Raw genomic sequence first — 18441 nt, forward strand, 5'->3', positions numbered from 1 at the left:
TTTTTTTTTTTAAAAACTGTATTTCAACATAATTGGTTTTTTTTGTAATCCTATGTATTTCATTTTATGCATTTAAAAAATGTTCTGAGAAGGGATCTGGATCCATGACACTAAAAGGGTGAAGAAACCCTGCTAGGATCATGAAAAACAAACAAATCTGATGAAATAGAGAATTCCCAAAGGAAGAAAATGTGGAAAAGAATCTGTTCACCTATATGGTTGAAAGAATCCAACATAACAAAAGTATCAGTTGTCTCAAAAATAAAATAAAAATCTTGCATACTATGAATACAATGAACAGCATGAAGCTTCTCTGCAAAATTAGAAGGTAGAGGGGAATGGACACAATCTATAATTACTGGCTCAAGCACTTCAAAGTGTCATTTGAGTTACTAGTAAATCACTTTACCAACTAACTCTGATGCAAGCCTCATTTCAGCTTTCTTAAGAGAAAACATATTTAGGGGCAGGTAGGTAGGTCAGTGGATAGAGCACTGGCCCTGGAGTCAGGAGGACCTGAGTTCAAATTTGGCGTCAGACACATAACACTCACTAGCTGTGTGACTGTGGGCAAGTCACTTAACCCGAATTGCCTCACCAAAAGAGAGAGAGAGAGAGAGAACATATTTATTACCAAAAGTAGCAAAAATGCTAGAGTATCTTAACACCCATAGGAAAAATTGTTCTCCTTTTAAAACATGGCATCAACATAGCACAACTGATATGAAGCCTTTCTCAGAAATAGTTTGAGCTCATTATGGTTCAGATTAACCACATAAATCCAGTGACTCCACTGATGAGGGAGGAGGCAGAACATCAAACAGCTCTTTAATTTCATGGAATCTTTCTCTTATATCAAAATGTCACATTGTCTTGATAAGTGAAACACTTTTAATGCAAGACAAAGACAAAGACTGATGACTATGGGCTTGACTCTAGAGGTCACTTTGACCCAATGAATGATGGTGTTGATACTTAAAAATACCTTTGTTTCCTTATGGCAAGACATACAGTGCATCTGTTATTCAGGATATTCGGGAGAAAGCTATGACTGAATATGTTAAGAGACTTACTGGAATCCTGAAATCAAAGTCAAATAGTAATATCATGTTTAAGGTAATTGACACTAATCAATACCAGTCTTAATGTGTGATTTCATAACTATATAACATGTACCACAACATATTAGGAAAATATCCTCATAGAAATCCATGTAACATTAATGAAACATTTAACCTATCATCCAAAGACAGCAAAAGAAATGTTAACACTTTCTCACAGGGGAAAAAAAATAAAACAGAACAATGATAAATTGAAATTCTCAGAGCATATGACAAATAAGTCAAAAATCTAAAAAACATTTTTTAACAATCACACATAACTTCACCAAACAACAGGAGTTCATATTGGGGTCTCCTAACTTTCAGACTTCAAAATCATACCTTTACTACTTTCTTGTCCTAGAGCTTTCCTCAGAGCCTAAGGTTTCCTTACTTTAGAATCCAACTAACCCTGGGGTCTCCTCCCCCTGGAATAATCCCCTAGGGGCCGGCCCCCTTCTCTCATTTGTGAGTTCCTCCTAGGCCCTACATTTTCTGGAGGGACCCTGGGATAAACCCCCTGCATTACTCTCCTGTATCTACTCCTGCCTTCCAGACTTCCAAACTATGAATCCATACCTTTATCTCCTCCTCCACTTCAATTTTTACCTCCTGTTTGTGAGTTGTCTTCTAACAGGGCTGACTTTCTGTTTGTGTTTATAGCCCCAATGCTTAACGCAAAGAAGGACATAATGTTTGTTTCTTTCTTTCCTTTCAATAGGTACATGCCATTGAATTTGACAAATGTAAAAGAAAGTAGCTTTACCTCCAGATGGAATGAATGAATGAAAATAATATTTATTAAGGACCTAGTGTGTTACAGGAATGGTGGTAAGCATTGGGTATACAAACATAAGCAATCAAGATAGCCCTTGCCCTCAAGGAGCTCACATTTTAAAGGTGGGGGGGCAGTATGAGGGTTTAGATGTTAGCATGACTATAAATGTCTGGGAATTGGTATGATGGGTCTGATACTAGGTAAAATAAAATGAGTCATCATCAATCTGAGCCCAAGGTCACAGAGATGGGAGCCTATGAAACGGCTAAAATCAAGAGCAGAATCAAAAAAGTTCTCAAAAGGTCAGATGTCTGCCTGAACTCAGCTAACAATATGTCAATAATGATGTTGCCAAAATATAGCTTAGGCATGTGGACTTGTTTATAGAATCATGGGTTTTATGTTAGGAAGTGAGAATTAAGTAATCATCATTATAAATCACAGAGCCAAGACATAATAATCAATACAAATTATGCAAGAAAACTATAAACCACAGGCTTTGTAACCACTACTAGAGGCTGCAAAAATTTAACACCTACTGAATAACTTGTAAGACATGTCTTAACCACTAGAATTACATATCAAAAGCACATTATCTTCCAGGGACTGATGGATGACAAATATCTTCACTACAAAAACAGACCTCAACCTATCTTGGATAAAAAGATAAAAGATCCCTAAGGAGCACAGAACCCATCTAGCCCGATGTCCTGATTTTCTAGCTCAGAGAACTAAGGCAGAGAGAAGTTAAATGACTTTCCCAACATCACATAGGTAGTGTCAAAGATGGAACACAGGACAACTAACTTCAGAATCTTCACATTCTTTCCAATATATAGATATATCTATATCTGTATCTATATATACACACTACAAATAAAGAATTCAAAATGTCCTAGAGAACTCAACAAATAAATTAAAGTGTAACTAGACTTTTATCACAGACCAAATTATTGCCCACAACTGCCTAAACCTAACAGTGATTCAAAAAAACTTAAGTATACTTTTTTGATAGGTGTTTCCATGTCAAATACTCAATCTCCAAGATACGTGGAATCAAACATCTTGAAAAAACAAAAAACTAACATAAGAAATCAAAATTTTATGATAACAAGATGAAGTATATGTCATTCTCAATATTCTATTTCCTACTGGAATTGTCTCAAGAAAGCTTTCAGTGACTCTCCAGAAGATAAGAATACATCCTAATATTTTATTCAAGTAGAAGAAAAAAAGCATTTATTTTAACCAACTGTGCAATGGTCTAGTGAATATTATCTAGCACCATTTTCTATCTTATTATTTTAAGTACTATTATTTTCATCTCATTCTTATCTTTTATTGATGGAGTTCAGATGTTTTTGAAAGCCACTGGATTAACTACAGTGGCATCGCCCAGGAATTGTGTTCAAATTGGTAGAGGTAACTTGTTCAGCACCCCAGTTTCCAGCATCTGGGAGCTTAGTGGTAGAAGCCTCCAGCTAAGTCCATTTGAAAACATATTTCTTCTCCCCCTGAACCCCAGGGCAAGCTTCTGAACTTTTGAAAACCAAAGGATGTGAATTTTTCTCACTGGCATCCTAGCAACATCTCCAGGACAATAGGGATCAGAAAAGTTTCTGCAATGGGGTTGCAGATTTTGTTGGGTTCCCCCCCCCAGTTGGTTTAGTCGTGTCTGACTCTTCATGACCCCATTTGGGGTTTTCTTGACAAAGATCCTGGAGTGGTTTACCATTTCCTTCTCCTGACCATTTTATAGATGAGGAAACTGAGGCAAACAGGGTTAAGTGACTTGCCCAGGGTCACACAGCTAGTAAGTGTCAGAGGCCAGATTTGAACCCAGGTCTTCTTGACTCTAGGCCCAGTGCTCCATCCACTGCATCACCTGGAAGCCTCAGGATTACAGATAGATGATACAATCAGAAAAGATCAATTCAAAGCTCTATAAGGAATCCAGAAGAAAAGCAACACAACTAGAGGGGATATCTTAAGGACAGCAGCAAAAGAAAAAAGAACTTTCAAGAGCTTGGTGTTACCCCTCTGCCATGTGTGCTCTCTAAGCTTGAGTTCACTTTCCCCTGGACTCTGTATTTATTGGCAAGAAAGTCATAGATTTTGGGGGAGATGTTTTATACCAAACTATACCACTGTGGAAATAACTGCCAGAGTGAGCAGGAGTAGGAAAAGGACATCCACAGCATGGGCTACGCAAGGATTCTTATTCCTCTATTCATAAAAGCAAAAAAAAGATATTTGATGACTGCTGTGTTTTTGTTTCCTAAATAGGAATATTACATATTCCCTCAGGGATTACTTCTGTCTGATTCTAACAATTGTACAGAAAAATGTTGGAGCAGGAGGCTGAGGGTTGGGGGGGAAAGGGGGAGGCGCGTGAAGTTAAGAGTGGAAAAAGTTTAGGATCCTTTTGCCTGGGCACAGGAAAAATATGCATTTTTCAGAAGATGAATTAAATCAATCAAAATGCATTTTAAAGCTTCTACTATAAACTAGATCCCAGGGAGTCAAAGTCAAAAACAATAGTCCTTATTGTCAAGAATCAAACATTTCAGAAGATAAAGCAATACATTTGCAAATAATATACATATACATATATACAAAGTATATATGATTAAGCACTGCTGTCTGAACATGTTGGCTAAATGTTATTAAAATATATTAGTGCAAGTTTATAGTATTGGCACAATATTCAATAAATATTTGCTGACTGATGTCTCAAAATTTTTCCAAAGTAGATAATTAGAGGCAACTGATTTTTTTTAATCTGTGAAGTAATAACACGACCTGCAGAATCAGCACTTTAAAAGTTTATTGAATAATTAACATTAGATAAATTTAGAATATTAGATATTATGGGATATTAGAAAAAATAAGCTATTTAAAATTCCCTTTGGCTTTTAAGTTCAAAAAAGACAGATTCTATCATTTTGAGGCAAGACAACATGGAATTATGGCATGGTATACATAAAAAATTGTAATTAAAATGGCTTAAGCTGGCATTACATGTTAAATATTAAAAGAGGAGGGTTAATTTAACTGATATTAATAGCACTGCAGTGTTTTGTTTAAAAAAAAAAAGCTGAAAAAATGAGGTTATTTTTCTTACGGTTAATACTAGGCAGTGACCTAGATTATTTTTGAGAAAACCCTTTGCTATAATCATTCTATAATCATTTTGATTCCTTCCTCAATTAAAGTGTTATATCTATTTTGAATAAGTTCTATCACTACACAAAGAGAGAAAATGTTCAACGAGATAAATATAAACAGCAACTGTCATACACCGCACCATCAGACATTTTGCAGCATGGCACTTGTGCAAGAGAACAATCAAAACCACTTAAGCCTCTCGAGGACTTTGTTTTCTCATATGTAAAATGGAGTGCTAATGACCATCCTGTTTACCAGCCTGGGTTGCTGTGAAGCCCTAAGGACCTCAAGTACATGAATGTACTTTGAAAACTGTCAAGGGGTGCAACCACAAGTAGCATGAATATCACTGTTAATTCCTGCATCTGGAAGAAAATGCAGAAACAGTCCAACAGAAGAAAAGAATACTAACAACATTGATTCCAGTGCTCCATGTAGTGGAATTGCTTAAGATTTCCACTTTATGTGGAGGCCAAAAGTCCTAGAAAATTAAGGTTTATAAATAACTGATATTAAATTGGCAAGTTGTGAGAAACTAGCTCATTAAGAGAAAATTTATGGGAAGTTTTTTAACAGATAACAGATAGCTGAATTGTTTTTCAAATAACATCCCTTCATACTAACTGAGGAAATGTGCCTTTGAAATAAAACTAAGACTTCCTCAGGTAAAAGAAAGGCCTGGATCTGACAATTATTTTTAAATGGACCACTGGGGCAGGATTTGTAATCTATTTAACTAGAAAAAAAAAAGTTTTATAATATACTTCTATCCATGGAGAAGGGGAGGGGAAGGAGAGAAAGGCAAGGAGAGACAGCACTTAGTTATCTAATTTCTCTAATTTGTCATCCTTATGCTTCTTCAAAGATGCTAAATTCAACTTCATTAACTCAATTAATATTTATTAAGTGCCTATTATTTGCAAGGTATTGTGCTATGAGCAGAGCTTACAAAAAAGACCAAATAAATAGTCCTGGACCTCTAGGACAATTCAATATCCATACAAAGGCACCGTGAGGGAAAATGGAAAAAGTTCTAACAGCTATTAGGTGAGTTTCCTTGGAATAATTATAACAACAACCAACATTTATATAGTACTTACTTTGTGCCAGGTACTGTGCTAAGTGTTTTACAATTATTATCTCATTTGATCCTCATAACAACCCCAGGAGGTCGGCGCTATTATTATTCCCATTTTGCACATGAGGAAATTGAGGCAAACAGAGGTTAAGTGACTTGCTCAAGATTACACAACTGATAAGTATCGGAGGACATATTTGAAATCAGGCATTCTTGACTCTAGGCCCAGCACTCTGTAAGTTACACCACTAGAGTGTATACAAAAAAATGAGATGAATAAGTCAATTGTGGAGGTCTTTAAATGCCAAACATCTAGGCAACAGAGAGTCAAAGATAATTTCTGAGCAGGTGTATGACAATCAGAAAAGTATTTGGGCAATATTAATTTGTCAGCTAATGGACTATAGAGGGAAAAGAATGGAAGCAGAGAAACCAATTAGGAAGATATTTTAATAGTTCAGGATATCAAGGGGTCATAAAGGCTTGGACTTTGGTAGTAGTAGCTATGTAAACTGAGAGAATAGGAGGGATGGGAGAAATAATGTGGAGGTAAAATTGACAAGAACTTGGCATTGGATATAAGGCAAGAGGGAAATCCTAGATGACTTGGAATTTACAAACATGGATAACTAACAAGTATTATGGTTGTGACCTCAACACAAATAAGTTAATTTGAAAGAGGTATGGTTGTTTTAAAAAGGGAATAATGAGTTGTTTGGAATGATATATACTTATGTAATAATAATAATAATAATTATTATTATTATTATTATGAAAAAGGATAGTAAACATTTATATAGTATGTAAAGTTTATGAAGCTTTTTACAAATATAATCTCATCTTCACAATGGACCTCTGGAGGTAGGTAATAATATCATTCCAATTTCACAGATGAGGAAACTGAAGCAGTCAGAAGTACAAACTCAAATTCAGATCTTAAGACACCCCCTCACTATACCATAATGCCTCTTCCATGAGTCTTTGCAATAATGTTTTTATACATCAAAGTACATAAATGTTCATTGCTAAAGCACAAACAAGATAATCTTTTAAATTTAGAGAACTGAAGAAGAGGTTACAAGTCCCAAATTGTTATAACTATTTTTCCTTTTTTTAAATCACCTTGACAAATATGAACATTTTAATATACAAATAAACAGATTGTATATAAAAGTATAAATTTCTTTTATAAAGATGTAGTAAAATATTTATTAAATTTAATGTGATAATATTAAACCTTCACTATTTGTTAGTGTAACCTTCTGAACCTCTTCTTGTCCTAGCTTTCCATCTCACTGATTGTCATTCTACTCCAATACAATGCAATTCAATATAGCAGGGAACTCTCCTAGGCAATGGGTAAGATGATATTAATGTAAGATAATTCCCCATTCTTATAAAATGAAGAAACTTTTCCCTAAAATTCTGGCATCAAAAATGAAGAAAAAGATAGTATGAGGGGATAGGTAGAAGGGTCAAGGGTCATTTAAATAATATAGGATCATGGAGACCTGAGTGTGCCTAGGTACAAATCAAAAGATAGATCAGAGTTAGCTAGGAGAGATGGAACAGATTTTGTTAAAAGTAGGAGGGGATGGGCTCAGATTATTATACTCTAGCCACTGCTCAGATTCTTACAATCTAGTCAATAGCTCACTAATGTTCGGATTCCTTAAGAGTCTGCCAAATGTGACGGATGTTCTAATAAACCTTGTCTTTGGCTGAAAGAAGGCTTGGGTTGAATTCTTTTGGGCAGGACCTGTGTATTGTGATTTTGGGATCCCAGCACCCCTAAACCTCAACATTTTGGTGGCCTGTACAGGGAAACTGCCTAACCCCAAGTTCTTCTCCAGCCAAGACTGGAACTTACGTAAACCTCCCCCCCACCCCTTTCTTGCCCTGTAGTTGGGGTCTCTCTCCAAGCACCAAGGCTTAGAGGTGCTTTTTGGGCAGACAGTTATGAAGTTGTCTCCATTCTGCCTGACACTCTTTGGCTCTCAATCCACTGGGTCGGTTTGAGGCCATGGACCTGAGTTCACCTTCTGCAGCATAGAGGACAAGGTTGGACACCGTATTGGGAAGTGTATGCCCAATTCTGTCAATTCTCGGTGTTAGGGAATTGGGGAAAATTGCAGTAGCTTTGTGGTTCCCTGACGCTTACTTTCTCCCTTCCTTCTACACTCCTGAATCTTCCTTCATGGAGGTTACAGGGAAAATATCTTGGCAGATTCTGGAGGTTTTATGATTGATCATTAAGAGTTTTAAAACACTTCCTTACCACCCCAGTCACTCCCTTCCCTTGAGTCAAGAGGGTATGTGTTAACCTCTTTCATAGAAGAAAAGAGTTTCACCCTTTCCCCTCACCTTTGATTTTGCCCTCTCCCACCTGGGGAAAAGAAGGAATGGGGAGGGACAGCAGCTACAGCATGGGCCCCACGAGCAATGGCCTTGGGCCCTGGGGCAACCTTTGCCTGGAAGCATCACCCAGGTTCAGCACATCCTGCTCAAGGTAAAGAAGCTAGCCTCCGAACTTGGGTAAGCATGCTCTTTTTAAAAGTTGTAGTTTTAACTGTTAATGATGAGATGTTGATTCTCTATGTAAATTAATTTGGAAATGCATTTAACAAAACTGAAGTCACCTGATTGGTAATGGGTTCATTTCAAGTTTCAAATTGGTGAACTTTTTGTATCAGTTATGAAAATCAACTTTTCATAATTTGGTTACCACTAAAACAATTTGGCTATTGTTGGTTATTGTATTAATGTATAAACTTGCCAAAAAGCTTGTTTGGGTTATGGCTTGCTGAGAATTTGCAAGTGTATAGAAATCTCTAACAATTGACTTTTTATACCAGGACAAATTTAAGTTTGAGATGTAAATCCTGGAAAAGTTTTTCCTAAGCTGTGATTAGTGAAACTTGCAGTTTGAGGTAAAAGCTCGTAGGATTTTATTTTGAGTTGTCTGATGGATCATAATCCATTGATAATCAATAATTCACCATCTGAGAGAAATGCCACAAGCTACTCAGAGAACATGATACTGGTGAGAAGTCAGCATCGGGAAAAGTTGAGAAGACGATTTTAGCCTCAGTCTAAGATGGGATCCTCCTGGCTCAGTTTCCCTATTATGTTCCTTTGAAAAATAATGTTACCCACCTGGCTATTCCTGAGTCTGGCTATGAGGTAGATTTGATACTGCATGGTTGGAAAACTGAATTATCTGAAGCCAAACAGAGCTAAGGATGTTTTATCCTGTCATATCTGGGCCCTGCAGTCTTTTCTATCAGATTTGTGTCTTCCAGACTTCAGGCCATCCACCTACAGTTGATAGCAAACAGCAGTTAACCACCCAATGTCCCCCCATCTTTCCCTGGATGCAGCCTATGATCAGTTCTAATCAAACTCCTCTTTGGGAGCCTCTCAAGGCAAGGACAGCTCTATGCCCCTTGCTAGCAGCAAGCAGTTTCAGAAGCCAAGACCTTTGCCCCTTAGCACAAAAGAATCTGGGTCCCATTTGTTTGAGGCGGGAATGATGGGTTTGGGATCTGGACCCCAGAAAGTTTGAAAAACCTTGAACTTTCCCAATCTCCCAATTCTCTCAAGTCTAACCCTGCATTGTCTTACCTCCCTATGGCCCCTGGCCACTTCCCACCCTTAATCCTAGCTAGGCTCCATTCTCCCTTGGCCAGGTGGTCCAGGTCCCTGGCATTGTATTACCTCACCATCCCCAGCAGACTACTTGACCACTCCTAGATCCTTCCCATAGTCTTTCTGTATATAAGGTCAATCTTGTCTCCATTAAAGTGCTCAGATTCTTATAATCTAGGCACTGCTCATATTCTTACAATCTAGCCAATAGCTCACTAATGTTCAGACTCCTTAAGAGTCTGCCCAATATGACAGATGTTCTAATAAACCTTGTCTTTGGCTGGAAAAAAAAAGAAGTAGGAGAGGAGGGAAAACAAATACAGTTATAGTTATTAGTTTCAAGTAGTGTTTCTTCTTTCTGAGACAGGAAACAAAGCAGAGTTTAAAAAAAAGCTGGTGCAAAGTTCTGAGGATTTTAAGATGGGAGTCAAGGGTAAATGCCTCCCATTTTTCTCAGTGAAATAGGAAGCTCTCCTTTATAAATTCAACTTCCAAAAGTGGACTGCTAGACAATGTAAAAGAAAGAAAGGACTGAAAGCTTAAGCTAGGTGTTTAGGAATACATAAAGGGACTGTATGTCCATCCTGTTTTCATGTCAATTTTGCTTTCTCTGGTTCGTACTGCCAAGGGCACCATCAACTCTGAAATACAATGTCATGTCACACATTCAACACCATTGAGAAAATTCACTAAGCTCTAATATGGAAAGGGTAATGGACTAAGCCTTGCCTAAAGAAATAGAATGCTTTGCAGAAGGTTGAAGTATAAACACTCTGGAGGTATTCCTAAAATGTTTATTATTGGTGATATTTTGTTTTCCCTTTAGAAAATAACATTTATAAAATATGCTGAGCCCAGTGTATAAACTATGCTATGTGATTAAGTGTTTTTACAAGTTTAATAGACTATTTCAGGCTACAAGAATGTGGTTTAGCACTCTAGAAGTCTTATAGAACTAAATTATCTAGGCAAAGAAACCTTAGGCTGTTTATACTTTGTCTACCTCACATGTTGAAAATGTAAAGATTAAATTCCACACCCAAGGCAATAATTGTATACAGTAAATGCTATCTAAAGGCAAAAAAGAGTTAATGCCAATTTAAAACCCCAGGGAGTAACCTAAGCCCCACGAGAATCTAACTCAAGTAGGGAATAAAGTTGATAATTTGAAGCATACTTTAAAAGGAATAAAAGTATGGCTGTATTCAAGTCTATACATGTTAAAATGAATACCTTAATTAATTTGGTATGGTAACTTCCATACTAATACATACGAATTATATGTGTTTAACCTTCAAATAGATAAGAAAATTTTTAATCACTGGACTTCACAGGCTGAAAAAGTGAAGCACTTTCAATTTATATACATTATTAAGCTGTATGTCACCATTTTTCTTAAGGAATATTCTAAATGTTTTAGTTATTAATATGCTAATACCATTCAATAATGCTTTCTCTACTTAATTAGCCAGAAAATTTTACATAGAAAATGTTATGGATGAGTTCATATTGGAATACAGAGGCTTAAGGGCATATAGTGTCCTAAGTTAGAATTAATGTTTTAAGTTGATGGTTTCAATTACTTGGTATGAGATAAACTAAAATGCAGTTGAGTTTGATTATAACTTGACTAACTGCAGCAATTATCTTGGATCTATCCATCAAATGATTTTAGTTTTCCAATGTACCAAAAATACTGCTATAGCAATTTTCCCCATAATACAATTCCATGGCCAAGATCTCTGAGGACAGCATTTTATAGCAAGGTTTCAGGGCTGCTCTTTGACCTAGCCTAAAAAAAAAAATCTCTCATCCTATTATTATTTCAACATGCTAATAGAAAGGAACAAGCAACACACTGTCTCAGGCACGTGCTGAAGAACACCCCTTCCTCTTTCCCTCCTACAAGCAGTGAGAATGAACAAAGGCCTTGGGTGGTTGCAAAAGGGAAAAAGAAATTCCCCTAGTTTAAGGAAAATAGCTGACCTTGTAAAAGGGTTCCTAAGAATAAATCATTTTCTAAGGAAGGATTAAAACTAGCAATAAACATGTGAGAAATATGCTCCAAATTACTAATAAGAGAAATACAAATTAAAATAACTGATGTTCCATTTTATATCCATCTAATTGGCAAAGATGGTAAGAGACAGATGTAGTCAATGTTGAGAAGATGTAGGAAAACAGGCATACTAACACTACTAGTGAAGCTGTGCAGTGATGGAACTATTCCCAATAATAATTTTTAATTATACGAAAAATATCACAAAACTGTTCATAAATTTTGATCCAAGTATCAGGTTACTGCTCACAAATCTGGAGTCCAAAGAAAGACCAACTTCTATATATAAACCACAATATTCCTAATAATAATTTTTGTGGTACCAAAAATCATGGCAACAACATAGTTGAACACCAACTTGGGAATGGCTTATCAGATTGTGACCCACGAATGTAATGAAATGTTACATTTCTACTAGAACTACTAGAGTGAAATAAGCAGAATAGGGAATGATGCACACAAAATGACCACAATAATATACATAAAAAGAACATTAAAAGGAAATCAGACTAAGTAACAGCAATGACCAATCTTGGTTCCAAAGAACGGATGATTAAAAATATCTCTCTCCTTTCAGTATAGTGATGAGGGTCAATGCTGCAGATAAAGATAGAGAAGATCAGTTTCAATTGGTTTTGCTTAATTGTTCTCTTTGTTATAAGAAAGGGTTAACTATGCCAGCAGATGGAGGGTTAAGTTGAAAGCTAATGGTGGAAGGGGGAATGGGGGTAGAAGGGGAAAAATTTCCGAGGGGCATGTCGATCATTTAAAAAAATGAACAGGTAGTTAGGAATGATACAACTTTCTGAAGCAACTTTTTTCAATCATGTCTCCTCTAGTTCCGTAGGATAAGGAATCATGAAGAAAAAGATTACACAACTGATGTCTGAAAGCTCCCTTTCTTCCTTTCAGGTGGGAAATCACAGTGAGTGTTCACTTGAGGGTTAATAAACCAACATTTAAACTTACCTAATTCTTTTTTTTTTGTATTTTTTTTCCTTTTAGGCAATTGGGGTTAAGTGATAAACTTACCTAATTCTCACTCTACCCTTCTAGTTTATCTATCTTATCTGAAACACCCTTATCTACAGAAAATAACACAAGCCATTCCACTCCCCTGTACTTTTCCTTCCTAAAAAAAGGAAAAGGAAACATTAATGAGACAGTCCCTCTACTCTCTCAACACACAAAAAGCTCAACAGCTTGGACTGGTGCTTAATTTTAGATGTTCTGCATTGTAAGACTAAAGAATCATGATCAAATTACAGGAAAACATTCTTTCAAGTGCATCATTACAATTAAATTATCTGACTATAATCACAGATATCTAATTACATGGTAAGACTAAGAAAATACATTACTAAATTTTTTAATATCTACATTATTTTAAAATACAAATAAGAAATGTTTTTAATATTGTGGTTTTTTTTAATGTAGAGATAGAGTATTACTGTACTCACTAAATGCTGAAATCATTATTGGTTTCACAGAGTGTTAGTGGAAATGGGAAGGGTCGAATAATGCCCTCTTACCCAATTTCTTGTTCTGTTTCACATTTAATTAGGGACAGACGAAAAAAGGCAAATCATCTAGATTTTATCTCATCTTAACATTGACTAAATAAGCATCTTATCATTCTGTATTAATAAAAAACTCAGAAAATTCACTGGTAGTAGTGCTAGCATGGTTATGATGTCCAATATAACCAGACTTTTAGGACATCTTTGGCAAATCTGTCTCATAATTACTGGATAACAACAATTTTCCTTTTCCAAAGAAAAGATTTTTAGAACACTAGGGCCCTCTACTGGATTCTAGAGTATTGTGTTTACCAGAATTCTCCTCAGTTTTTTTTTTTCCCATTTTAAAGAATATTTCTAATATATCTTCCTATTTGAAACTTATTTCAGTATTTTCCCCTTTGAATCATGTCTATTGGTGCCAGGAGATTCAGACACAATTTAGCAGAACCCATAAAGGCTGGGTGGTTCTTAAAGAGCTGCTTATTCAAATACACAGCTGGTCCCCCTACCCACAGAGAGATGATAAAAGCAGATGAAGAAAAATAGCAATGAAATGACATTCTTCTCACGTGGCTGCATCTAATAGTCATCTATTTGTCCACATTCTATCTACCGGATGGCAGCAGAACAGAAGACGAAAACAAAACGAATTTTATAAAATGAAGTCAATATGCATTCATACAGTAATAGTGTGTCTTGAAAATGCAATTTGTCTGATATACATGTGAGGTGACCTCATCAAGGTATATAAAATCTGAGGCAGCAAAGTTCAGGGTGCAGGCAGAAGTTTTCAGCCATACAAACCAGACAGGCTATTCAACAAATATGGACAAAAATCAAAGATTAATCAGACATTAATGAAAATAAAACCCAACTAACAAAACAATCAAGTAAACACCAAAAAGACAGCCAGCATTTTTTAAAATGAAAATTAACATTAAATAATTATTCTCAAAAGGCTCTGACCCTCACAAAATATTTCATATAGCACTTGACATTTATCCTTGATGAGGGAAAGGTAAAAAAGAAAAAGAAAATGAAAGAGCTAAAACTAGATAAAAAACAAAATTCTTAATTATAAGAATGCAATTGAAAACCAGTTGTTACTTTTTAAATTAGAGCAGATGCAGAAAAAAAAATTAAACTGCAAAAAATAAATACTGAGCCACCTGACTGCAGGAAATATGAGAAGGGATGCAAGCAAACATCCCATTAATCAGACCGCAAATAAGTCATTTAACCGATCTCAGCCTCAATTTCTTCATCTATAAAATGAGGATGGCTTCTAAGGTCTCTTCTAGCTATAAATCATTGATCCTATGTTACCAATATATCAAATCAAAGTTTACAAAGATTTAAATCTTCTTTTTAAGAAAATGAACCTCTAAAATGTATTTTAAAAGTATTTAAAAACTGAATCCAGTAAACATCAAATAGAAAACCAGGACCTCAATGCTACTTTAAACAGATACCTAAAATATATTTTTAAAATAGCAAAATCCAGTAAAGATCAAACTGAACACTAGCATCTCAATGCTGCTTTTTAAAAAGCATCCCAACTTCAGTCAGTCTCCTACAGCCTTGACCACTAGTGGTTTTATGTGTTAAGGAAACACACTTGTTGCACTCCAGAAACTATCTATGCATGCTCATTTTTTTTTCTATAGAACTAGAGCACATGGGCAACACAGCAGGCACAGAACCATGCCTGTTTGATTAACAGCTGGCATCTGAGAAGAAATGATTAAGCACTTCTTAATTACCCTTTGGGATGGATTTATGTTGCTTTAGCTGAAGACTTACTTTTCAAAAATTAATTCTGACTGTTCTCTTCTATTCACTTCTTGAAAAGGTAATGACCAGACTAAAATGTGTTTTAAATAGCTTCCCTGTTGCTGGAGAAATTGAGGACAATGAAGACAAAAGCGTTTATAAAAATCTTTAGTGGAATGTTCACAAAAGGGGCAAAGAATACTTCATACGAGGAGCCAGTAAAGACTAAGACAGTTAAAAAGTGCAGTTGTTCATGTCATACCAAGGGATGGCAATTTCTAATTACCACAATGATGTTGATAATTTATAATTACTTTAACAATGCTCACCTGCTCATTTTTGCAGAGCCACACATTGCTTCCATTCAACACGGTAAAAATTTTAGCTTTGTATCCTCTTAATTCCAGATATCCACACTTCTCAGGTAGAACTGATCGAGACTGAGGAGCAAGCGGCTGAGATTTCAGTGCATTTAGCAGAATAGTGATCCAGTCATTTCTTTCCTCTGAAACAAAAGACACAGAAAACAAATCTCTAAACCTTTATGTGTGTATACACACACACACACACAATAAATTACATGCATACATATGCACACATGCCATTTCTTCTATACTTTAAAGGACTGTACTTTCATCAATACTGTTATTCCCTGCACTGATGCAGATTGCAAGCAGTTCCTGCCTTCTCACAGAAAACAATTTTTGACTCACTCCCAAGGTCTTCTTTCCTATTTTGTAGATACTGGTGTATTTGTACACCCAGCCACACACAAATACAAAAGAGCACCATCTCATCATCTACAAGGAGATTGATTATTCACTGCCTTCTTACCACCTGAGTCCCATTGTACTAGCAAGGTCATAGGCAAATTCCAAAATGGAAAGAGAAGAGTTGAGTATCTAAATATCAGGAAAAAAAGGGGAAGGAGCAGGGTTCTGGTAGGGGCTGGGTAGGATTCACTCAGAGGAGGGAGGGAATGAAAAGGAGCCTCCCTCTTTCCAGCAATGCCCCAGAGGCTTTGAATGCCTCTCCTTTTCCCACAGACTCTAGTGATTCCACTGTGGAATGCTGCATATACCATCAGACATAGATATATTAATGCCCGTTGGTTTTGCTTAAGTATTTTTCTTCATTACAAGAGAGAAGTAAGTATGGGAAGGAGGTACAGCACAAAATTAATGTGATATAAAAACAAAACAAAAAACTTTTAGAGATGCTTTTTAAAAGCAAACAAAGAGGAACTGATATGCCATAAGGTTTTAAGAGAGGCCAGAAGACAGCAGTGGCCCACATTATCATATATAGAGAGGAGATAAACAAGATCAACAAGAGAGGAAAATGGGACAGTACCCAGTTCTTTCTATAACAAAACTTCAGTGCTTTGGCTTCCCAAAGTGACAAATGCACCCTGAGATGCATGCAGCCCACAACAGTTTCAATGAAGTTCAAATGAAATTAAAATGTAATTGGGAAATATTTAACAAAATAAATAAAAATATAATAGTATCTGATGTTAAAATGTGATTTTCTAAATCAATATACAGCCCACAGGGATCCTTACATACAGTATAATGGCCTCATTTCGAGTTGAGTTTGACACCATCATAGACCTAACAACCTAATATGTAAATATGAGCTCAAAGACATGGTCAAAAGCCAAATCTGGATGATTTTTGGATTATCTTCAACTCCACTAGTGCAGAATCATCAGCATTTGACCATACCTCTGATTACCTAATCAAAGTTTTGTATAAGAAAATACTCACTTAACCCCAATTGCCTCACCAAAAAACAAACAAACAAAAATAAAAAACAGACACATAACACTCACTAGCTGTGTGACTCTGGGCAAGTCACTTAACCCCACTGCCTACAAAAAAAGAAAAAAAATCCTAAATGATTTTTTTGTCATGTGTATGTATGTATGTATGTATGTGTATATATATATACACACACACACATATTATATACATACATACATATATACACATTTCTTTACTTCCATCATACCCAGGAAAGTGTTCAATTCAGAATAAAAGATTAGGGTGGAAGTGGGGGCTTGATATTTACATGTTTTTTTTTTTCAAAGAGGAGAAAAAAATTTTTAACTTCCTGCAAAACCCTTTAAGAATAGGGACTATGTTTTCTGCAGTTGTACATTTCCCCAATGACTATCATAATATATTTCACTTAGAAGACGCTTAGATCCGTAAGATGCTATCTTATTACTATGGATGAAAAAGTATTTTCCTAATCTCCCCCAATAGTAGGGAAGAAGAAGCATAAGTAAGGTTCAACTACTAGCATTTTTTTTCCTAAGGCATCTTAATTTAGAAGGTGCTAACTTTTTCAGCACTATAGAAACAACTGAGTTTAGTATCTACAGCTTTTCTTTTATTGTTGTTCAGTTATTTCAGTCTTATCCGAAGCTTCGTGACCCCATTTGGTGTTTTCCTGGCAAAGATACTGGAGTGGTTTGTCATTTCCTTCTCTAGCTTATTTTAAAGATGAGAAAACTGAGGCAAACAGAGTTGAGTAACTTGCCCAAGGTCATACAGCTATTGTCTGAGGTCAAATCTGAACTCAAGTCTTTCTCAGCAAAAGTAATTAGTTAAAATAGGAAGGCATCAGGTAACAATATCAACAGGTGCTACTATTGTTACCTGGTGTTACCCGATGCTTACCCGATGCCTTCCCATCAACAGGTGTTACCTGTTGTTACCCCTAACTACTTTTGTCCAAGTGAGATTTCCCTCCCTGCTCTGCTATTCCCCATGATCTTAGTCCAGGAGGGCTGGATCTGGGGTCTGTCTTCTATCCCTTCAAAAATGCAATTAATCTCATAAAGTTGATTTGAGAGCCAAATACATTTTGTGAAGCTTGTTGTAAGCACACACATACACACAAAATCTAATTACTGTTCCAATGGGGAATACCAATATCAACAATACCATTAAACACAGAGACATGAAAATACATAAGGTCTATGACAATATGCCAAGATTGGACACTTTCTTTCTAAAACCTTTATAATACCCAAGTGCAATTTGGGAATTATTGCTGCAATAATTGCTTATACAATAATTACAATAATCATGATTGCTACAAAGTTTGTAAGGGAACATGGTGCCATGCCAAGTGAAAGTTGCATGATTTTTTTTGTTTTTAAATGATGATCCATAAAAATCACTGTTTAAAATTTAATTAATAATTAGTTGGATTGAAGTGGTCGATTTTCAGATCAGTATCAGTATATTTCAATTCCTTAGAACTCTCCTAAAACTGACAACTAGATACATGTAATCTGTAAG

General features: G+C 35.9%; 1 protein-coding gene across 3 annotated transcripts in view; it reads right to left on the reverse strand.

Annotated features, from left to right (window-relative positions):
- The window catches only part of ARAP2 (ArfGAP with RhoGAP domain, ankyrin repeat and PH domain 2), a 233841-nt gene that overhangs the window by 129961 nt on the left and 85439 nt on the right, over positions 1-18441 (reverse strand). For all 3 annotated transcript variants that reach the window (XM_027836269.1, XM_027836270.1, XM_027836268.1), the window contains exon 9: positions 15457-15632. In XM_027836269.1, the coding sequence (XP_027692070.1) occupies positions 15457-15632 (176 nt within the window). The remainder of the gene's footprint in view (positions 1-15456; positions 15633-18441) is intronic.

The sequence above is a fragment of the Vombatus ursinus genome, unplaced genomic scaffold, assembly GCF_900497805.2.
Source record: "Vombatus ursinus unplaced genomic scaffold, bare-nosed wombat genome assembly UNPS02014818.1, whole genome shotgun sequence".
NCBI classification, from domain to species: domain Eukaryota; kingdom Metazoa; phylum Chordata; class Mammalia; order Diprotodontia; family Vombatidae; genus Vombatus; species Vombatus ursinus.